This window comes from Bos taurus, chromosome 21 (genome assembly GCF_002263795.3).
Source record: "Bos taurus isolate L1 Dominette 01449 registration number 42190680 breed Hereford chromosome 21, ARS-UCD2.0, whole genome shotgun sequence".
NCBI lineage: Eukaryota > Metazoa > Chordata > Mammalia > Artiodactyla > Bovidae > Bos > Bos taurus.
This window is the reverse complement of record NC_037348.1, coordinates 17,845,450-17,869,690: the sequence shown is the minus strand read 5'-3', so window position 1 is coordinate 17,869,690 and position 24,241 is coordinate 17,845,450. Positions and strand designations below refer to the sequence as shown.

Below are 24,241 nucleotides of genomic sequence, written 5' to 3'. Positions count from 1 at the left end.
AAAATATTTAGGTTTGGTTTTAGCAAAAGTTTCTAACTAGTAGCATTATAATACATTTCCTTAAAAGGACCAGATGTTCCTATGATCACCTGGTGAGTCTTATGATAACGTGTCATGTCTGTTAGGACAGTGGTTCTCAAAATGTGTTCCATGGACTAGCAGGGTCATTATCACCTGGGAACTTGTTAGAAATACAAATCATTGGACCCCATCATATACCAACTGAATCAGAATCTCCAGAATTTGAGCTCAGCACTGTATTTCAACAAGTCATTGAGGTGACTTTTAAGTGGCTAAAGTACAAAAGACACACAAGAAGGAAATGTTATGACTGTTTTCCTTAGGCACTTGGTGAAAGTCCAAAGCTGAGAAGTGAAGTTAGGTATCCAGGGAACCTATGAACAACTAGACTCTGGTTTCTTCCCTCCCACAGTCCCCCTCTATTTGTCAGGCTTCTTCCCACTTCTGAACCCTAATAAGTTCCAGAGATATTATGCCCCTCTCTTAAATACAGAACAAACCAGGAGCCTGAAAATACAACCAGCCTGCTAAGCTCCCTTTCCACTCATTAGATTTTCTGGGATCATGATTAACAATGAATGGACACAGAGCTTTTCAATAGAAGAAAAGAAAGTGAAGTTGCTCAGTAGTGTCTGACTCTTTGTGACCCCATGGACTGTAGCCTGCCAGGCTCCTCCATCCATGGGATTTTCCAGGCAAGAATACTGGAGTGGGTCGCCATTTCCTTCTCTAGGAGATCTTCCTGACCCAGGGATTGACCCAGGTCTCCCGCATTGTAGGCAGATGCTTTACCGTCTGAGCCACCAGGGAAGTCTTTTCAATAGAGGAGTTCTTCAAAGGTAATATCACAAGGAAGAGGTCTCTACTTCAAAGTAATATGCTAGCCACAAACCCAATCAATAATCTCTGGGCACTCTCTCAATAAAATTGAGGCTTGAAGCATTCTGCTAAGATTTTACCCCCTTCTACTTTAAGTGGAATTAAAAGTTTTCCATGTCCTTGCCAATGAAGATCATTCATTTCGCCATTGAGAAAGCAATGTCCTTTCAGGGAAATCTGTGTGTGGCATTGATCAGCCGATTTATCATGGTGCAAACATCTGTGTATGTGTATGCACATGTTTGTGTGTACATGTTACACATGAATAGGCATTCTGTCTAGGTAGACGGAATGATTTAATTTTCTAGATTTAATTATTTTCTATATCTAATCTAGAAATCCTATGTCCCTGCTACAAATGTACAAATTGCAGGCAAATCGCCTACAGTAGCTGAAATACTCTTACGGAAAAATCTCTTTTGTATACGTAAATGTTATAAGCACTTTAGTGTGAAGTACCGTCTGGGCTGGAAACTCAGGGAAGGCATAATGACATCACAGCCTTGTTGGGAAAAGTAGAAGGTCTTTGTTGCATTCACATGGATTCAAATTTTGATTCTGCCCCTTATTAGTCACACGATGTAGGGCAGGTTTTTGAACTTCTCTGAGTTTTCATGACCTAGTCTGTACAATGAAGAAAGTAATCGTTAACCTTAAGTTTTATAGTGAGCATTTTTGTGAGATAATATTGATCAACAAATTGAAATTAGAGAGTGGCAAATGATGAATGCTGTGATAGAAAGACATGGCCCGGCTCTCAGGAATCAAACAGTGTGCTTGTAGAGAAATGACAGACACATGTGAAGCATCAAACCTCCATAAAAGAGATAAATGGCCAATCAGTGGAGCATGAAATGATATGGATAATTATGTAATAAATGGTTTAAGGGGTCATAGATGGAGGAACAGAGCGAACAGGAGTTATAGGAGAAGATATTCAGATGAGGGGCAATTTAAACTGGCCCTTGAAGGGAGGGAGGAAGAGCAAGACAAGGTGATAACATGCAGGATAAACTTAGGAGATGGTGAATAGCCCATTTTGGCTAAAAAGCTGGCTCTGGGGCCACGTGTATTTGAAGATAAGCCTAGAAAGGCAGGCTGGAGTGGACTAAGAAACCTCTGAATGTCAAGCTAATGCATCATATGGACAACTGAAGGAGACCGTCGTTTCAATTCATTTTAATCTGTCCTAAACCCACATAATTCAATAGATCTAGTTATCCCTTCTCCCTATTTATCATGTTTTCAAAGTTACCTTGTATAAGAGGGAAACAGGGGCAGGAGATAAGATATGGGCATATCACCGGATGACTGATGTTGAGCTCTGATGATGCTATGGCTTTGTTCCTCACCCCTCAGGCCTGCAGCCTGTGGCTTCTTCCTGCTGCAATGTTCTGGGGAGGAATCCTTTTGCATTTTTTGTGTTTTTACTTTTCATATGCTTTGGTCACATTTCCCCAGTGAGATCAGAACGGCTTTTTTCCTCCCAGGTCTTTTATCATAGCTCTAATAATAAACTCGTTCGTATTTCTTGGGCTTCTCTGGTGGGTCAGATGGTAAAGAATCTGCCTGCAACACAGGAGACCCAGGTTCAATCCCTGGGGGGAATGGCAGCCCACTCCAGTATTCTTGCCTAGAGAATTCCGTGGACAGAGGAGCCTGGCAGGCTTCTTCTTACCATTCCTAAATCAGTCCTCTATCTCAACTCTTTATTCCGAACTTCAGCTTTTGCATTTGTAATTCTTCTCATTGGTAATGACTCCCGAGAAATTTTTACTCATTACCTCTTTTCCACGCTAGATTGTTTCATTATGAATATTTTATTTAGTTTTATATAATGAATAAAAATAGCTAGATTCCCTTTTTGATCCTGGTAGATATTCTGTGTCACTTAGTGGCATAATTTATAGCATTTACATTTATAACTACAATTATTAAATGTTGTCAGTCTTGTTTCTGTTTAGTTCTTTTTACTGTTTAATTTCTTGGCTTTGTTTTCTTGTTATGCTTTTTGTTATATGAACTGAACACTTTTACTGTAGTTTTATTGGTGGATTTCCAATGTTAATACTATTACTTATGATATTAAGACATTCTAAAATAAAATACTTTTATTAAAATCAGCATTATTTTATATTTATTAAACTTTGTCTTTACTGAATTTCTGATTATAAGCTAACTTTGCCTTTAAGGATTTATCTTATTTCCTAACTAACCAAAAAATGTAATCCAAAAAGTGGAAGGTTGAAAACTATAAAATTAGCTTAATACCTCCTTGTGACTGAGTATAGGTGCTTTCAAATAAGCCTATATGGAGACTTCACTGAAGAGCCTCTTGATGAAAGTGAAAGAGGAGAGTGAAAAAGTTGGTTTAAAGCTCAACACTCAGAAGACTAAGATCATGGCATCTGGTCCCACCACTTCATGGCAAATAGATGGAGAAACAATGGAAACAGTGAGAGACTTTATTGTTTTGGGCTCAAAATCACTGCAGATGGTGACTTCAACCATGAAATTAAAAGACGCTTACTCCTTGGAATAAAAGCTATGACCAACCTAGACAGCATATTAAAAAGCAAAGACATTACTTTTCCAACAAAGGTCCATCTAGTCAAAGTTATGGTTTTTCCAGTGGTCATGTATGGATGTGAGAGTTGGACCATAAAGAAAGGTGAGTGCCGAAGAATTGATGCTTTTGAACTGTGATGTTGGAGAAGACTCTTGAGAGTCCCTGGGACTGCAAGGAGATCAAACCAGTCAATCCTAAAGGAAATCAGTCCTGAATATTCATGGGAAGGACTGATGCTGAAGCTGAAACTCCAATACTTTGGCCACCTGATATGAAGAACTGACTCATTGGAAAAGACCCTGATGCTGGGAAAGATTGAAGGCAGGAGGAGAAGAGGATGACAGAGGATGAGATGGTTGGATGGCATCACTGACTCAATGGACATGAGTTTGAGTAAGCTCCAGGAGTTGGTGATGTACAGGGAAGCCTGGTATGCTTCAGTCCATGGGGTCACAAAGAGTCAGACACAACAGAGTGACTGAACTGAACTGGAGACTTCACTGGTGGTCCAATGGTTAAGACTCTGCACTTGCAATGCAGAGGGCACAGGTTTGATCCCTGATCAGGGAACTAGGGATTTTGAGCTCAGATGGTAAATAGTCTGCCTGCAGTGCGGGAGACCCAGGCTTGATCCCTGGGTCAGGAAGATCCCCTGGAGAAGGAAATAGCAACCCACTCCAGTATTCTTGTCTAGAAAATCACATGGATGGAGGAGTCTGGCAGGCTACAGTCCAAGGGGTCACAAAGAGCTGGACATGACTGAGCAACTTCACTTTCACATTCCAGGGAACTAAGATCCCATATGCCATATGGTGGGACCAAAAAAACCCAAATAAGCCTATAGGGATAAGCATCGGTTTATTAAGTTAATTTTCCATATAGACCTGAGCACTTCAATTCAGGTGGGAAAAAGATACCCAGGGACATGGGAGTGGAAGTCTATTTCGTGAAAATTTCATTGTGTCTCATATCTATCAGCAGACATTGCTAGATCCACTGCTGTTGATGGATACATGGAGAGAGAACACTGTGAGAGTGGGGGAGGCAGCCCCTATCTGCTTCTCCTTTGTCCCACTCTGAGCCCACTGGTACCTCTGACAGTGAGGCTACTTCTTAAGCTAGAGGTAATCTTATTGCACCATCTTTGCCCTATTATATGGAATAAGGTGTCATGACATCAATTACAAAGCACTGGGAGAGAAGTAGCTCCACTTACTTCTATTTATAAACTTCCTCTTACCATGAAAACTCTGCTCTCTGCAATGGTTACCAAATCAGTGTCCTTGAAGGCTCCATCCATCTTGCCCTTTTTAAAAATTTTATTATTGGAGTTTAATTGCTTCACAATGTTGTGTTAGTTTCTGCTGTACAACGAATCACTCTGATGCGTGCATATATTCCCTCCTTCTTGAGCCTCCCTTGATCCATATAAGAGTTTTTCCTTAGGAACTAATGTGCACTTGTGTGTGAGTGTGTGTGTGTGCATGTATGTGTGTGTGTGTGAACATGGGGTAGGCAGCCAATCACTAACCATCTTAGGGTTTGAGTGTGGACTTTAACTTTTAGGATCTGGATTTTCCTTGCTAAGTGTCTCTGGTTCTGCCATCCTATAGTCACTGCAGATGAGGAAAATATCAACCAACTGACCAACAAAAATAAAAAGCATTCAAAAGAAGATCAGGAAGACTCTGGTCAAGTTTTGTCGTGGAAGAAACTTTGACTTATACCAAATGACATGGAAATCCATTCCCAACAGAGGGAAGAGAAGATAAGAGAGCAAAAAGTGTTCCTCTTGTTGCTGTTTGCTGAGTCACCTTGTAGAGGTGATTGGCTCCCTGAAAGCCCTGGTAAATAGAAGTTAAGTGATGTTGAGAGGCAGTGACAGTTTAAGATTTGGAAACCAGAGAGCCTGACCTAATAAAGTAAATTAAGTATCTCTTAAAATGAGGCCATGGTTATATGGTGCTCAGAGGTCTCTGGGGGCTTCCCAGGTGGCTCAGTGGTAAAGAATCCACCTGCCAGTGCAGGAGACACAGGAGACAAAGGTTGGATCTCTGTGTTGGGAAGATCCCCTGGAGGAGGAAATGGCAACCCTCTACAGTATTCTTTTTTTTTTTCTCTTTTTTTTTCCTACAGTATTCTTGCCTGGAAAATCCCATGGATGGAGAAGCCTGTTGGACTATGGTTCATAGTGTCTCAAAGAGTCGGACACAACTGAGCAATTGAGCACCATAGGTCTCTGAATAAGAGCTCACAATGAACCCTGAACCCTGTATTCCAGAGTGGCTGCAAAATAAACTCTAACAAAAAAAAATATATAGTCACTGTGAATCCCTCATATTGTTCAGAATATTCATAGACATGGTAGAAACCTGTGTAACCATTTCCTGACTCACAGCAGACACTTTTAGGAAAATCCTGCTGATTGGCGCCCCAACCTAATTTTGTTTGGGTGGGACCATATCCATCCATGAATATGTCATTTACCTTTAAAAATATTTCAAGATTTCAGTGTGCTTCATGTATTCCACATGCACATCACCACCCATCACCATCAACCCACCGAGAGATTCCTTCAGACGATCAGATGGCATTTTAACTGAGAACAATGGAAGGAAGATGGAGCAACAGTAAGGTTCATGGGTGCACTGAGAGAGGATAAGTCTTGAAGAAGTTTGAAAATACGATGCTGAAAATGAATTTGAGGAAGAAAGCATGAAGACAGGTTTGTCTCAAGATGATAAAAGAAAGGAGCCACATTGCCGAGGAGGACCACTTACTTTATGGAGGCTTTCTACCACAAAGACCATGGGAGGGAAGGGGACACAGAGTTCACATCCAAACCTGGCCTCTGTCTTGGGTACTTACTTTGCACACACTCTTAGGACTTGCTGTCCTCATTCACAAAATAGAGGTCATGACAGTTACTTACCTAGCAAGGATATCATGAATCGTAAACACTCAGCCTAAGACACGGTGCATGGAAAAGGACCATGGTCACTTGTTATTGTTGTTTCATGATCATTATTATCATCACCATTTTCATAGACACATAAAATGGCTGAAACTTCCAAGCTGGAGTGTGGGAACTGTTATGCCCTAGAAACAAATTTTTGCAAATTTCCTGCTTCCACTGAATTCTCCTTGACAACCTCTACCCACAGTCTTTTTATCCAAAACGAGCAAACCTCATCTTCCATTTACTCAAAATATTGTTATTTGAGATGGTCTTCTTTTACTAAAGATTTGAGGGCATAGGTGTGGGGTCCAATGAGACCCCACAGAATAAGAAACAAGTTAAAATCAAACATCTCATGTGATTTTTTTTTTTTAATAAATCAGAATTTCTCACGACCTTCCTTTTCTCCATGGAGCTGAGCCTCTGCCCATGTTGGGAAGTCCCCTCCCTCCCTGTTCTTTCCTGCTAGAGCCCAAATCTCTGTTTCTATATATGCACAGAGAAAGAGCTCTTAGTCCTTTTACCCTCACAATGTTCACATTTGCATATATCCCCAATTCATTGAGCCACCTCCTTTAAAAAAAAAAAAAGAGTATAGTTGCTTTACAATGTTGTTAGTTTCTGCTGTATGTATACATAGATTTCCTCCCTCTTGGCCTCCCTTCCCCATCCCACCCTCTAGGTCATCACAGGGCACTGAGATGATCAGCCTATGCTATGCAGCATCTTCCCACTAGCTATCTATATTACACGTGGTTCTGTACATATGTCAGCGCTAGTCTCCCAATTTGCCTCACTCTCCCCTTCCCTCACTGTGTCCCAGTATCCATTCTCTATACCTGCATCTCTATTTCTGCCCCGCAAATAGGTTCATCTGTACCATCTTTCTAGATTCCATACATATGCATTAATACACGATATTTGTTTTCCTCTTTCTGACTTACCTCACTTTGTATGACGGACTCTAGGTCCATCTGCATCACTATAAATGACCCAATTTCATTCCTTTTTATGGCCGAGTAATATGAAGCCACTTCCCTTGATAAAAATTCCCTCTGCTCTGGATCTTTACCCTTAGCATCTGTGAGAACTAGAAGCAGCCAGATAAAGTGAGCAGAGGTAGTTTTCTTGTGCTGACTTGTGTTGTTGTTATCCAGAGACGCCTGTCTCCTTGTATGTGGTATGAATGTGCCTATCCCAGAGGCTGGAAAGTGAGATGCACTTAAAAACTAGTAGCATCCTTTCCCTACCTAGCCCTCTTGCACACATATCGCCCTGAATCACCAGATTGAAACACCGTTTCATTTGAAATCCAGAGTGTGTGCAAAGAGGAAGCAGAGTCCCAAAGCTGAGAGACGAGGTCAATGAGGGCAGCTGGCCCTGGCCCACGCAGAGGTCCAGGCACAGCAAGGGCACTGTTACAAAGCGCTCTCTCTGAACAGCCAACAAAGACCAGGGATGAGTGGGCGGATCAAGTGTGTGGCAGAGAGGAAATGAGCCTGAGAAGGGGGTCACACCTCTGCTCCATGGCCTGCCTCCTATCCCAGGTGGCATCACACCCCCGTTCACAAGCGCACTGGCACCTCCGGAGCCTCCTGCAGCCCCATCCTCGCGGAAGAGAATGCATGAGACTCTTCCCCACACCGCGCCCCCCCCCCCCCCAGTTTGCTGACTCAATTCATCCCCCACCACTTTTAGGTCTTCCTGTTTATGTTGTCACTTGGTTTCATTATTTATTTTTAGCCCTGATTTCGGAAGCTTTTATTCTGCTGGGCTTTGGCAGGGTATCAACAGCATCATTCTGGGCTCTGAAAAGATCATTGTACAAGCCTGGCCTCAGGCCCTCCGGGGACAGAGCGCTAGTGTGGGCCACCTCATGCCTCCTCTTCATCCTCCTGGCCAGTCCAGGGGTGCTGGCGTTCCCCATAGGCCGGCTGGCTCAGTGGCCACGAATATGAGAAAGAGACATGACCTTAGATTTCACCTGGCCCAGCCCTCACTCTCCAATGGAGAAATGGAGACCCAGAGAACCGAACCATGAGTCCCAAGTTTATCCATGAAAGTGATAGAGTCAGACCCCACCCCGTGGGCTCTTTTCAGTCTCATGCTCTGTCCCATACACTAGGCAACAATTTACAGAACAAAATCAGTGGTTCTTAAATGATAGGAGCAACCAGCATGCCTTCTCCATTTATATATATATATATATATATATAATCGAAATAATATATGGAAGTATATTTTTTCTGGTCTCTGAATGCATGTACATTCCTGATAAACAAAAAGCTAGAACATCAGAAGGAGTTCCTCTCATGGTATCCACATGTCCTTCTATTTGTTATTGTTTTGCTTTAAGAAATACAAAAACATTTTTTTTTTTTTTTTTTTTTTTGCTGCTAGCGGGGAGCAGTAAGCTCATATGGCTTGCCTCCTCGGACTGCCTGCGTTAGCAATGAAGAAGGGACACGCTTCAGTTCCCAGGACAATGGTCTCTTTGACTGGGAATATACCAAAGCAGAATTACAAGTGTGCAAGAATAAACAAGGCTGGAGTCAATCTAAAGTTGTCTTACACTCTGTTTTATTAAACTCAATGCATTTCCGTTCCTATGTGCAGCGCCTAGGTTTGCTTAATTATAGATACCCGGGGTGAATGCTAATGGACACAGAAGACAGTCCTGGATTGGAAACCAAGGCCCTTTTCTGACCTCTACAGGCCATTCGGAGGAAAAAAAGGAAGCTGCATCTGGAAAATTACAGAGTAAGAGGCCCCACAGACCAGGGTCTGAGGGAGGTTTTTCCTGGATGCTTCACTGATGCTGCTCTGAGTTGGCCGGACACGTGTGTGCCCTACTTTCCTGCAAGCTGTGCTATCCATGTCTAATAGGTTACTGAGGCAACGGGTAGGAGGTCATTCTCGCGAGACATGCAGGCTGGAGATGGAGATCTTGATCATTCAATGTTTATGTATTTAACGAAGGCCCATCATTCTTTGAGCACCATGCTAGGCCCTCAGGATACTGCAGTGAACAAAATCATTTCTGTCCTTCAAAAAGATACAGTTTGGTGGGGGAAACAGAAGAGTCCCCAGGGAAAATCTTGCAACAAAAGCTATGATAGGGTTCCTACAAGGTGCTATGAGAACTCAGAATCAGATCATGGGAGACTATGTGGATGAGAATAGAATTGAAGCACACCATAAATAAAATTTGGCACACAAGAGGAAGCAGAGAGAATAAATGGGTAGAGTGAGTTCTGGAAACCAAAAGTGACTTTTAAGACCTCCATATGGGTTTGTGTTAAGAGTGGAGACCAGGTAGTTAGCCAGTGGCTGGATCAAGAAGGACTCAAGGGGCTTCCCTGGTGGTCCAGTGGTTAAGACTTCACCTTCCAATGCAGGGGATGCAGGTTTGAACCCTGGTCAGGGAGCTAAGTTCACTCATGCCTTGTGGCCCAAAACTCTAGACATAAAACAGAAGCAGTATTGTAACAAATTCAACAAAGGCTTTACAAATGGTCCACATCAAAAAAAATCTTTTAAAAAAGAGACGAGCTCAAATGCCAAGTCACATTAGCATGTTAACCTTAGGACAATGGGAGCCCAGTGAAAGATTGTAAACGGCAGAAATAGAAACAGATTTTCCTCCCAAATCTCCTGTCTATATGGGAATAAAGGGCTGGAGAGGAGGCAAAGCCAGAGATGAAGACTGTAGTGAGGAAACCATTGATGAAACCCAGGTGAGGAATGGACCAAGGAGAAAGAGGAGCAGATTCTAAACAGAGCTAGGAGGAGGCTTGAAACTGTCCACTGAGTGAAGCAAAAAGTGCCTGACTTGGTCAGACATTGGGTCATACGTCAGGCACACATGGATTCCCATTGAGATGGTCAAGTTCAGGAACCAGGATATAGAGACTTTGCTGGGAGGAGGCTCTGACATTGAACTTGTTCAGTTTGAGGTTAAAGCAGAGATTATACAGGGATGTCCTGGAGGCTGCTGCTACTGCTAAGTCACTTCAGTCGTGTCCGACTCTGTGCGACCCCATAGACGGCAGCCCACCAGGCTCCCCCATCCCTGGGATTCTCCAGGCAAGACACTGGAGTGGGCTGCCATTTCCTTCTCCAGTGCAAGAAAGTGAAAAGTGAAAGTGAAGTCGCTCAGTTGTGTCCGACTCTTAGCAACCCCATGAACTGCAGCCCACCAGGCTCCTCTGTCCATGGGATTTTCCAGGCAAGAGTACTGGAGTGGGGTGCCATTGCTTTGTCCTGGAGGAGGAAATGCCAAATCACTCCAATATTCTTGCCTGGGAAATCCCATGGACAGAGAAGTCTGGCGAGCTAGAGTCCATGGGGTCGCAAAGAGTCAGACATGACTTAGCAACTGAACACACACATATTTAGTGATGTCTGCTATGAGTTGTTTGTATTTGAGTCAAATACTGAAACCAACACTAATACATCTTTCTAGTGACAGAGGGAGATGGCCCTCTCCATGGCCCCTGAGAGGCCTTTAGGGTTCTTGGAAGAGATACTCTTCCCTGGAGTGCAGGCTCTGGGTTAAAATCATCATTCTGCTCCTTAACAGCTGAGTAATCTCAGGCACACAATCTCGGACAGCAAAGAGATTCAACCAGTCAATCCTAAAGGAAATCAACCCTGAATATTCATTGGAAGGACCGATGTCAAAGCTGAAGCTCCAATACTTTGGCCACCTGATGCAAAGAGCTGACTCATTGGAAAAGACTCTGATCCTAGGAAAGACTGAACGCAGGAGGAGAAGGGGACAACAGAGGACGAGATGGTTGGATGGCATCACCAACTCAATGGACATGAGTTTCAACAAACTCCATGAAATGGTAAAGGACAGGGAAGCCTGGAATGCTGCAGACCATGAGGTCACAAAATGTTGGACATGACTGAGTGGCTGAACAACAACACATCTTAGGCAAGTCCTGACCATTTTGCTCCAGCATTGTCACCTATGGACTGAGCATAGAAAGAGGGTTTATCTTGTAGGGTTGGGTTGTGTGGCTTAAACATGGTAACAAATGCTATGGAGTCAGACTACGGTATGTGGCAAGTATTCACATCCATCCCATTTTAGCAGCATCTTTTGGTTGTTATGTACTCTTACTGCCCAACCCTCTAAGGAAGTAAAAAGGATCATGGGTTGGAAAGTCAGACTTCTCTGGGGGTTGATACCAGTTCCATCACTCAGTAAAAGTGTCCTTCTGTATAGGGCCAAACCTCTTTTTGAAAATGGCATCAGTTAATGCCCCTTTATCATGTAAAGTAGTCATGAGAATTTAAATGAGTGACGATGAGCAGAGTAGGAACACAGGAAGGCTTTTCCTCCCTGAAACCTTCTAAAATAACTTCTTCAGAATGAAATGTGTGTGTGTGTGTGTGTGTGTGTGGTGTAGGGGGGTGCTGGTTGATATTATTCTATCCAACATTATCCAATGAGCCCCCACACCCTCAAGGTCACACTGCTGGCCTCTGTGCTTTCTCACGCTGCCCCACGGCCAGTCCAGAATGGACCTCAGGGTCCCTCTGGCCCTGACCTCCAAAGTCAAGTCCACATTCAGACACTTCAACTGAACTGCTCTGAAGAACGGTGCTTAATGCTGATTATTTTGTCAGAGGGATGCTCATGATACATGTCTGCTCTTAAGAAATCATTTTAACCCTGTAAGGCCCTACACAAGATTATAAAAGATCAATAAAAGCTCCTCATCAGAACAACCAGTTTTGCTCCATGCATTTTAATAGTTCATTGCTTTGCTCTGTTTGGCTACTTGTTACAAGAGGCAATGTGATTAAATCGGTAATTTTCTCAGAACCATGCATTCTCTTCCAAAGAGAACTGGATCTTTTTCTCCATGACCTGAACAGGCTCAAAATATACACAGGCGAGAAGACCAGCCTATGTCAAATGCTGATGAGACAGCCTCACATCCTACCCCCAGTTCTATGTGATAGAACGGAGTAAAATCATCATTTAGTTACTTCCTGCCTTTAGAAACAGGAACATAATGATAAACCTTTCTTCACTTACTTTGTTTTCTTTCCAAAAACATTGAACCTATATATATATATATATTGTGTGTGTGTGTGTGTGTGTGAATCAAGATCACTTTCAGCTCTCTTGTGTTGGAACATGTGTAACCGATCATTTTAAGCTATATACAATTGAATCTTTTTTTATTATTAGGTGCATAATGGCTGCAATATGATCCATTTTTATCTAAAAATTTCCTTTAAGCGGTTTCTTTTTTTTTTCTAAACAGCACTTTTTATCAAGAATCAGTTGGGCACGTGTCCCATGTGGAACCGAACTACAACATAAGCAGAAGAGGACATCTGTTGCGAGGACAGCAGCAGACTGCAAACCTCATGAATCCTTTTTGCCCAAAAAGGCCTGCGTGGTTAGTACCCGGGCTACCCTGCCATGTGTTTTTCCAAGGCCAGAGCCTTTAGAGGGCAGGGGCGGTTTGTACCAACAGGGCCAAATGAATCCATCACTCTGATGAGGGTGCAAGTGTTCAGCTCCACCATGCCAGTCTCTTTCCTGAGCAAGGATGACTCGTGTCAGGCATTTATTTCATGGAAATTTCTTATTTTGGCAGAGGGTACAGACTCCCCTTGGACTATGAAATTGACTCTACAGCTCTCTTACTCAGGGTGGGTCATGGAAGCCATGAGTGAGAATTCCTCCCCTTCGGGTGTAATGTGACCTTACTTATGTTGGCAAGGCTCAATGCAAGCTTTAACTCAAGGACCAGGTTCTGTTCAAATGTTCTCTGTAGCTCTGAATCCCTTTACTGGAAACCCAGGAGAAACTGGAGCCAATGGATGGGATTGAAAGAAGCACCCAGGCAGCCAAGTTGGCACAACGCACCTGGAGTCATGTGCCAGTTCACAACAAAGAGAGCCTGTGTGTTCAGAGCACCTTGATGGGGATGCAGCAGGAGACTCTCGGAGACTGCACCTCTGCTCTCACTGCTGTATCTAAACATTTGCATAATCTAGGCAAGGACAAGGCCACCCTGCTCCTTGGGAATCTAGCCCCACACAGGGAACAGTCTTCCATGGCAACCAATGGCTTGAGATGCTGGGCTATACTTGAGCGAGATGTCAACTGTAATGAAACCGATTTCCCTTCCTATAACACACACTCTGATTTGAGAGGGGAAATGGAAGAAATTCCATAAATTTCCCAAATTTATGGAATTTCATTGAGACGTTGGGTGTCCAGGTTTGAGACCCGGGGGAAGATACATTTTTGAGAAACTTTAATATTTCAGGTACAGGGAAACTGAGAAATAATAGGTAGGTCCATGCAACTTAGAGTTCTCTATTCATTGGCCAGTGGGGATGGAGCTGTAAAAAAAACACATAAATAAATAAAGCTGTAAATGGCAAGCAGGCTATAATAGGAATTTATAAATCGTACATTAGGGTCACAGAAGAGAAATTACATAACTTGACTTGGGGTGATTAGGAAAGGTTTTATGTAAGAAAAATGATATTTGAAGCAGGTCTTGCTACCCCAAATGAGGTAAAGGGAGAAGCTTGTCAGAGACAGAATGAAAATGTGAGCAGTTTTAAAATAATCATGAAGGGCATTATGGTAGCTCAGGTAGCCCTAGTGGTAAAGAATCCACCTGCCAATGCAGGAGAAGCAAGAGAAGATACCTGGGTCCGGGAGATCCCCTGGAGGAGGAAGTGACAACCCATTCCACTAACCTAGGTTGGAAAATCCCATGGACAGTGAAGCCTGGAGCTACAGTCCATGGGGCAACATGGGTAGAACTTGAATCTAGAAAGAAGCTGAAAAATCTCCCACACAGGGAAGTGTCATGAAGAGACAGCAGATCCCACCCTTAGAGGATCAACGATGTTTGATCCTTAGGGGATTGTGAGAAGCCTGTGCTTCTCTACACATGATGATTATCCTGGGGGTGAAAAAGGCCCCCACCCCATTCCAGCCCTGCCACACAGAGCCCCAGATGACAGCTGGCACAGGACAGCCACGTATGTGGCCTGGACTCCACTTCACCTCTCCAGACACACTTCTTCGCACAGTCTGAACCACATGTGCTTCCCATTAGCACTTACAATTCCCTGGAATTCCTGAATAATCACAGTTGGCTCAAAATTTGGTAGAACACTTTTCAGGACAATTGGCTATTGTGGTTTGGCCAGCAAGAGACACGTCTGGCTGAACTGGAAGATCCATATGTGACCTGTGATGAGCCTCCCCTCCCCTTACTCTGCTCCCAGACTCAAGATCAGTGAAGTGTAACACACAACAGCCTCCTGTCCTAGCAGGAAGGGAAGAAAGTCTGCTCTCCCCGACTCTCCTGCTCCGTCCAAGCTAACTTCTTCCCAGTTGACTTGAGTCTGGGTTCAGTGGCTGAGGACTTCCACCTGGGTCCCTAAGCTCACAGAGTGTAGTTTGACTTCTTGTACTTTCTTTCCTTATGTATTTCTGGATTCTAGGAGTTCTTTCTTTCCAATGGGACATCTTATAGATCCAAGTATTCAACATGGCCCCAACTGCATTTCTTATCTTGCACCTTATCCCAAACCTGTGAAGCATTATTCACTCAGTCATGTCTGACTCTTTGAGACCCCATAGACTGTAGCCAACTAGGCTCTTCTGTCCATGAGATTCTCCAGGCAAGAATACTAGAGTGGGTAGCCATTCCCTTCTCCAGGGGATCTTCCCAACCCAGGGATCAAACCCGAGTCTCCTGTACTGCAGGTGGATTCTTTACCATCTGAGCCATCAGGGAAGCCCTGCTGCTCTAATGATACACTCAGCATGGTCCTGAGACCATCGAACAACCAGCATAGCAAGGGTGCAGATAAATCAGTCACAAGCATGTGGTACAGCAGGAATGATACGTACATGTTGACATCAGTTCTGGTCAAACCTTTGCTGAAAATCTTTGCCTCCACGCAGCATGTTCAGAACAAAGGCCAACATTTCCATCAAGGCAGGATAAGTGTTGTTGATCTGATAGATGTCTAGTTTGTCAATTTCATCTCCCGTCACTCCCCTCCTTTCCCCACATACAAGCACATCTTTTCCATCAGTCACACTGAACATTTTATTCCAACTCTCACTCCACCACAGGGCCTTTGCACAAACTCTTCCCACTTCTTAAGATGTCTTTCCTCTTCTTTATAACCAGGAAACTCTTACATATCCTTCCAACATCACCTAAACTATCATTTTTTGGAGTAGACTTCGCCCACCACTGCTGCCTTCACTGGATGTGGTGTTTCTGTATCATCCTCTGCAGCCCATAATTCTGCTCTATTGCAAAAAAATGTTTATTGTCCATCTTTGTCCCTGAACTTTGAGCAACTTCAGGACACAGTGAGTCTTTTTTTCTCTGCAGCTTTAGAGCCTAATGAACAAGACAGGCTTCCCAGGTGGCTCAAGTGGTATAGAATCTGCCTGCCAAAGCAGAAGGTGTGGGTTTGATCCCTAGATCAGGAAGACCCCCTGGAGAAGGGGATGACAACCCATTCCAGTATTCTTGCCTGAGAAATCCCATGGACAGAGGAGCCTGATGGGCAAGAGTTCCATGTGGTCCCAGGGAGCTGGACATGACTTAGCAATTGAGTACACATAAAAAGAGCATGGCACATAGCAGGTATTTAATATATATTTGTTACAATAGCTGGATCAATAAACAGTCCATATTCTTGGCTTTTCCTGAGCACATCACATAGAAATTTACCTGCCCTACGCACATTCTCAAAAGCATGCTAAATAAACAATTTTGAGCTGAGATGCAAATTGATGATGTGTTAGGATTATTTCCATTCCTCTCACCATTTACATATTCAACAATGTTATCTTCTTGACCCTCAAAGCAATGAAAAAAACAAACAAACAAAAAATAGAAACAAACAGAAGCATTATTCCATCCTCTATTTAAGAGTGGAAATACTGAATATGGAAGAAGTTAAGAGATGCTTTCAACTTGGATTTGAATTCAGTGTCTTTGTTATTTCCCTCAAACTTCTCATGTATGTTACAGAAATCTGAATACCTTAATATAAAGAATGAATTATTATTTCTGAATGATGGCAAAGAAATTTGAAAAAGAGTCAGAAAAAAAGGGACTATTTATAATAATAATAATAATGTAATAATAATATCTACTTCCTAAATCACAGCACACATAACTTTGTCAATCCATTGGGGCTAAATTATAGCAAAACATTTTTATTTTTCTATGGCTTTCTGCTGTTCTAGAAGTGTGGACTGTTAGTTTTCTCTGAAAGTATTCTGTTTCCAAAATCTCTTAGCAGTGCTAGGTATACTAGGAAAAGTTTCTTTGGCATGTTTTTGATCCTCAATATGCATCGTTTTCACTTCAGATTAAATTTCCAATTTTTAACCTTGCCTACTTCACTTTCACTTTTCACTTTCATGCACTGGAGAAGGAAATGGCAACCCATTCCAGTGTTCTTGCCTGGAGAATCCCAGGGACGGGGGAACCTGGTGGGCTGCCGTCTATGGGGTCACACAGAGTTGGACATGACTGAAGCGACTTAGCAGCAGCAGCAGCAGCTTCAAATAAAGACTGCATTTTCCAACCTTCCTTTCAGCTACTTCTGTTCCTAGGACCACTTTCTGGATGGTGAGGTTAAGTAGAAGTGGTATGCATAATTTTGGAAATATGAAGAAGATGATATCTTATTTGTGTCCTTCCTAATGCTGACTGGGAAATGCAAAGTGTGATGCTTCCGCAGCTGTCTGAGACCAAGAGGAGAAGCAACACACAATGAGGGCTAGAAGGCTGCTGAAGCTGAGTGCCTGGCACCAGGCACTCTTGGTGCCTGCTCTGGTCTGCCTATATCCGGAATTCCACATGACAGACAAATGGACTTCTATCTTACAAAAGCTACTATGCTGTTTTGGATTGTCCATCTCTTGCAGCCAAACCTAATCATCACAAAATACGAATGGCATCTGGACAAACATACATTTGCTTTAACATATTATCTCCACTTTATCCTCCCTTTTAATCTGCCTTCCCAGTCTCTTCTCATCCTTTATGCTTTAGCCCTGCACATCGCATTGTTTCTATTTTCAAACTGTTTCCATCTTTCTGTTGCAGGGCCTTGCTGCATTTTCACTTGCCCTAAGTGACAGCAGCCTCCTAGGCTCTGCTCTGACAGAAACTCCTGCCCTGATCCCCTCCAGGAAGAGAGAGTATTTCCTAACCAACTGACTCCATAGTCTGTTTTGTTAACTGAGAATACTTCCATAGCATGTTCTGCCTGTGTTACGGTGTAAAATAAACCAACTTTATTGTCTACAACGTGCCAAACTCTGTACTTTTACATACGATTTCATTTCATCTTCACAATAACTCTGTAATATAGACACGCTCATCTCCACTGAACTGTAGTTTAGGGAGATTTGATTACTTGCCTTGGTTCTCATAACAAGCAAATGCCAGATCTCGGATATGAGCCACATCTATCTGAGTCTGAAATGAATGAAGTGTCCGCTGTGCCTTGCTGCCTTCTAGGATAATGGTAAGTGGCCTGAATTTCATAGCATTTTCAAATTTGTAAAGACTTTGGCCATGTTTTATTCATGTAAAGACTTTGGTCATGTCTTATTCACCATTATGCCCCTTCCAATAGGACAGCTCCTGGCCTTTACTGGATCCGCAAAATAGATACTATTAAAACAGACCAAGGATGATTACTCAGTTGTACAGTCTTCCATGTTCAATCACCCAGCAAGGGAAGACCCTGTCAGGACCCTCAGAGTCTCAAGGGGGCTCCTGCTGTGGGTTGAGGAGCTCAGATGGTATAATAGGAAGATAGCAGGAGGCTATAACCCTCATATAGAGAACAATGTGAATGATCACTTAGAATTTTCATTGAGAAGACACGAAGAAAGTTGAACTCCTTCTACTTCTAGTCCATTCTGGTTTCAAGCAGAGATGGAAAAGAGCTCAGAACAGTCTTTAGAGGACCCATGGAAATTTTGAGAGTCTCCCATTCTAGCATAATGACAGCATACATCTAGCCATCTAACTACTGGGTTGGCCAAAACATTTGTTTGGGTTTTTCCATAACATCCGATTGAATGTTTTGACCAACCCAATATGTCAAACGCTGTGATTAAGAAGTAGCCACCCTCAACGCTTAGTGAAAGTAGAACAAAATCTGGCTGTAGGGATGTTGACCTCACTCGGGCTTTCTGTGCTGACGTTGTGCGTGTCTGATGGCGAAGCAGCAGCATGGCAGCTAATTCAGTGGCCAGAGGCACAGAACTTGCAATGAACCTCAGAGTTACGGGATGGCTTTTCTTCTCTTCCCTGCCCCCTCCTCTTCTTCGTCTCCCTCATCCTTGTGGAAAGCACACTCTTGGATCTGCCGGTCCAGCTCTGAGAAGCTCCCTTCCTCGTCCAAGCTGCTGTGGGTTCCGGTTCCGTACTCAATCTCTTCCAGGCAGGGAGGCTCGTCATCCAGTTCTGAAGCGATGCTGCTGTTGCTGCTGCCTCTGCCGTGAGTTCCCAGAAAACATGGAGAAGAAAAGAAGGAGAGGAAAGGAGGGAAGGAAAAGGGAGGAAAAAAAGAGGGGAAGGGGAATAAAAATGAAAGTGGAGAGGAAGGAGGGGAAGACGAAAAGAGATGTTATCCAAAGAAAAGAACATTTATAATTGGTTGGAAAAGAGAGGGTGGGGATTATCTTCACTGAGTTCTAATCTCAAGAGCCCCCCGCTCCTTTCAACGTGTTGCATATAGCTCCCTGTGTTCTCAACCACTAGCTTGCAACGGGGGAGGAAAATCTGTAAAATCTACAGGCTCCCTTCTTCGTTAGCTAGCAGAGTCTGCATGTCTAAGTCCAATCAGAAGATTTCCAATCACGAGTTAGGAATGGTCTCATCTATTTAACATCATCAAGGTCCTTGAGGCTCAAAGTGAAAAATCAGAGGTGGCTGTCATTGACTCTCTGTGAGTGTCATGTCAGTTATGCCCAGGAAAGAGTGGCACTGGAATGCTGATAGGTAGGATGCAAAAATCTTTAATGTTTCCCACTATAATGAACAGCACTATAAGTCATATTTCACAGCTAGCCCTTCATCATGGTGGATGCCTGATTGAAATTTAAAAAAAAAAATTAATCCAGGTGGACATTAAAGGAGAGAACAAGTGGAGAAATAGCACTCTCTTTCCACTATGTTTGAATGCCTGCATCATCTCCCAGATCTCCCTCCAGTTTATTCACAAGTGGAAGATCACAGATACTGACCAACAGGAGTCAGAAGGGAGTGGCAGGAATGAACAAGCCTGGACCGTATATTATGAGCAGGAGAAATTTCCTCCCAAGGAACTGTATTATCCTCCTCATTTGCATGAGGTACCTTCTTTCCTGAAGACTTCTTAATCACTCCCTACTTAGGATTTAACCAATTAGGATTAGCAGCAGGCTGGGTTTCCACTCCGTGATTTATAGAAGGCAAGCTCTTCATAAATCAGGCAGAGATGTTCATCCACCTGCCTCGCCATAAACAATGAAAATAGGGAATCAGCAGCATGGTTACATTTCAGCTTGGGAAATGAATCAGAGGCCAGTTTCTTAATTGTTCACTAATGTTAGGAGCCACTGCATGCTCTCTGGGTACTCAGTACCCTAAGCTGAAGGTCTGGGGGAACATTTCATGAATGGAGAGGAAAGAGAAGGAGTCTGAATCTTGATTCCACAGCATCACAGCATTAAGTTGTTATCATACCTTACAGGCTGAATGGTGGGTGATAAAGCAGTTGGGTAAAGGAAGGTAAGACCCGTCCAGTCGTAACACAAGCTCAAGTTGGCAAGGACACCAAGTGCCTTTAACACAACCGCCAACATGGTCAGTGTTGAGGGGACAATGCCGTACAAGGTCAAGAACCTGACTTATGATCCTGACCAGGGGACCTTGGAAAATCCCTTTCACCTCACAGAAGGGCAATAATAATAACTCAAACGTTGTTATGAATACCAAATAAGAGGACACACGGATGCAACCTAGTGGAGTGCTTTCCAAAATAAAACTGATCAACAAATTGTAATTCCCCTCTATTGTGGATACTGAAAAAGATGGTGAAACGTGGTGGTGAAGGTGAGTAGGAACTGAGCTGTGCTGCTTCACTCCTTCATTGCTGCAATTACTATTACAAAACCTTCCCAATCGGCAACACTAATAGTTTCTCTAAAACATAATTTTTATGATGCCATTTCAAATTAGCACTATTTACAGTAACTTGCAAGAACTCAGGCTTGCTTACTAATGCAATATGAGCATCAGTGGATGGGATGTTCTTAAAGGGTCCAGTTGGCAGGTGTCCATGAGTTACCAGCAGAGTCATTCATCCCCTCGCAAAGCCCTGCCTTCCCTCCACTGTGGAGTCTGCTCCAGTCTCCCATGGCATTGGACCTTGCCTATGACAGGCAAGTTAGCAGACCATTCCTACTGTGATCATTCAAACATACCAGGCTGAATGTGTTTTCAAGTCTTGATTATTCACACAGACAATTTCCTATATCAAAAATAATCTTCCAACTCCTCAACATCCAGCCAAATAAGATAGATCAACTGTAAAAGCTCATCTTAATTTCCATTGAATGACTCTCTTATTGAAATGCCTTCTTCTAAATATAAATTTTCATATATTCACTTAATTTGTTTTGATCTTTAATAGTGTTTATATAGTCTTATATTGTGATAAGGCCCCTGCCTCTGATTCATATTTATATCATTCTATATTGAAAAGCAAAGACATTACTTTGCCAACAAAGGTCCATCCAGTCAAGGCTATGGTTTTTCCTGTGGTCATGTATGGATGTGAGACTTGGACTGTGAAGAAAGCTGAGCACTGAAGAATTGATGCTTTTGAACTGTGGTGTTGGAGAAGACTCTTGAGAGTCCCTTGGACTGCAAGGAGATCCAACCAGTCCATTCTAAAGGAGATCAGCCCTGGGTGTTCTTTGGAAGGACTGATGCTAAAGCTGAAACTCCAGTACTTTGGCCACCTCATGCGAAGAGTTGACTCATTGGAAAAGACTCTGATGCTGGGAGGGACTGAGGGCAAGAGGAGAAGGGGACAACAGAGGATGAGATGGCTGGATGGCATCACTAACTCAATGGACATGAGTCTGAGTGGACTCCTGGGGTTGGTGATGGACAGGGAGGCCTGGTGTGCTTTGATGCATGGGATCGCAAAGAGTCAGACATGACTGAGTGACTGAACTGAAATGAACTGACAGAACACCTAGAATGTGCTGAAAATATAATAGAAACTCTTTGCATCTCCATGGACTATAGCCCACGTGGGTCCTCTGTCCATGAGATTTCCCAGGCAAAAATACTGGGGTAGGTTTCCATACCCTCCTCCAGGGATCTTCCCAACCCATGGATTGAACCTGCGTCTTATACATCTCCTGCATTGGCAGGGATGTTCTTTACACTAGCATTACCTGGGACTCCCAGATAGGTGATAGATAGATAGACAGATACCTGAAATAGATAGTAGATGTATGAGATAGATAGATAACTAGTCCCCTGTGTATATTACACACACCTACTGTCATTAGCAAGGCAACTGGAGAGGGTGGGAAGCAGGGCTCCTTCCCTGGCTTCAGAAAGGTGGCAGAAAAATGTCTTGACTGTGCACATCCATGAGTTTCAGCAATGCAGCGGGAAAGTGTGTTGCTTGCGTGCTTATGCTGAAGTTAGGCTGGGAGTGGGCAAGTGCCATGACCACTCTCACATGCCAGCCCCAGCCAGGGAGGAGGCGGGTACTGCAACCACCTGGCTCTCTGGCTTCAGCAGGGCAGCGATATAGTACCATGACCACTGGCTCCTGTCCATCTTAGCAAGGCAGCAGGAGGGTGCTCTCTCCAAGCTTACTTGCCTATGCCAGCAGAGTATGTGGAGAGGGCACCTATCAATACCTCCATCTCTGGAGAAAATTTTCAAAGATCCCTGCCCCTCCAGCACATGTTTTTAGATTAGCAAATGAGTCTCTCTCACATACACTCCAGGCACTTTTCAAGCTGCTATTTTTCTTTTTTTTTTCCTCTGTGTCTCAGGGTGGGTAAGACAACATGTGAGTCGTTTAGAAGGGAAGTCTCAGATTCTAACAGCACTTTGGACACCAGCCTGGTTGGATCCCTTAGCCAAACATTTTAGCGGTTCATCCCTCTGGTGCAGACCCCAGGCATTGGGTAGGACACCAGCCCCTCGCTCCTCTGATAGAAGCACTAGCTCAATGAGATTTATCCATGTCCTCTGTTGCATGCTGGTTTTCAGGCACAATTCTTGCCAGGGCTCTGTCTCAAACTTTCCTGCCATTCTCAATGTGCTCCTTTAATTCTTTGTAGTGGAAAGCAGGTCATTTAATTTTCAGATCTTTTTCAGAGGGAAACAATTTGTATGTAGCTGTAGAGGTGTGGCCATGAACAGAGGTAGGGTCAGAATCATCCTGTCCTGTCATCTTGATCCCACATTCATAAGTTTTATGTATGAATTAAACCATTAATTAATAAGCCATTAATTAATTGTCAGTACATTTTAGTAATTTTAAATAAATATGGATTCCTTTGTCATTCATATTTATAAATAAGTATAATCAGTTCAGTTCAGTCGCTCAGTCATGTCTGACTCTTTGTGACCCCATGGACTGCAGCATGCGAGGCCTCCCTGTCCATCACCAACTCCTGGACTTTACTCAAACTTGTGTCCATTGAGTCAGTGATGCCATCCAACCATCTCATCCTCTGTTGTCCCCTTCTCCTCCCACATTCAATCCTTCCCAGAATCAGAGGATTTTCAAATGAGAAAGCTATTTGCATCAGGTGGCCAAAGTATTGGCATAATATATAGCTTAAATATATAAAATATTGCATAATATATAGCTTAAATATATATTGAGGTGTCGAAAAGTTCCCTCATGTTTTTCTGCATGATGCTACTGAAAAAACAGGACAAACTCTCTGGCTCATCCAATAATTAGTGTATAATGAACAATGTATAATATATTATAAAATTATATATTATTAATATATTTATATATTATATATAATGCATATTAATATGTTATGTATCTATATGTTAAATACATTTATATATTTTTTATATATTTATAAATTAAGAAAGCCTGTGCTTATGTGCTCAGTAATGTCTAACTCTTTGTGACTCCATGGACTGTAGCCCACCAGGTCCTCTGTCTTTGGGATTTCCAGGCAAGAATACTGGAACAGGTTGCCATTTCCTCTTCCAAGGGATCTTCCTGACCCAGGGATCAAATCTGCATCTCCTGTGTCTCCTGCATTGGCAGTGATGAATTTTACCACTTGTGCACCTGGGAATCCTTCAGTAGTTTAATTATATCTCTCACTTATTTGCCCAAATGTGTAAATATCCTGATGAGTTAGAGAACCACAAAGCATATTCAGGGACTCCCCACTTCTAGATAAACAGAAGGTTCTCCCTTTTCCTCTTCATAGCCCTCTCTGGATATTATATATTAAAGAAACTGAAACATGGATGAAATGTGGAGAGAAGAGACCAGACTAGATGGGGGCCTACTGGTCAAAGGGGTGGTATGTTCCCTGGATTTTCTTTTGGCCTCACATACTCTAGTCTTGGACCTAGAAAAGCTGACAGCCTGGCAATGCTAACGAGACAAAAAAATCCCTGACAAGAACTTGCTCTCTTTATCCAAATGATTAAAAAATGGAGTGACTTCACTAAAAAAAGTTTTAAATTATAAAAGCTCTATTC

At 43.0% G+C, this 24,241-nt stretch overlaps 1 protein-coding gene and 1 non-coding gene across 2 annotated transcripts in view; one reads left to right on the top strand and one right to left on the bottom strand.

Moving 5' to 3' along the window:
* The first annotated feature begins 3,966 nt into the window (after nucleotides 1-3,966).
* On the top strand, nucleotides 3,967-4,039 carry TRNAA-UGC (transfer RNA alanine (anticodon UGC)). The gene has a single exon. It is a non-coding gene; the product is annotated as a tRNA-Ala (tRNA).
* Nucleotides 4,040-16,083: 12,044 nt separating this feature from the next.
* AGBL1 (AGBL carboxypeptidase 1) overlaps nucleotides 16,084-24,241 on the bottom strand; it is a 939,272-nt gene continuing 931,114 nt past the window's right edge. The window contains exon 23 of the mRNA XM_015459153.2: nucleotides 16,084-18,975. Within this exon, the coding sequence (XP_015314639.2) occupies nucleotides 18,765-18,975 (211 nt within the window). The 3' untranslated portion in view covers nucleotides 16,084-18,764. The remainder of the gene's footprint in view (nucleotides 18,976-24,241) is intronic.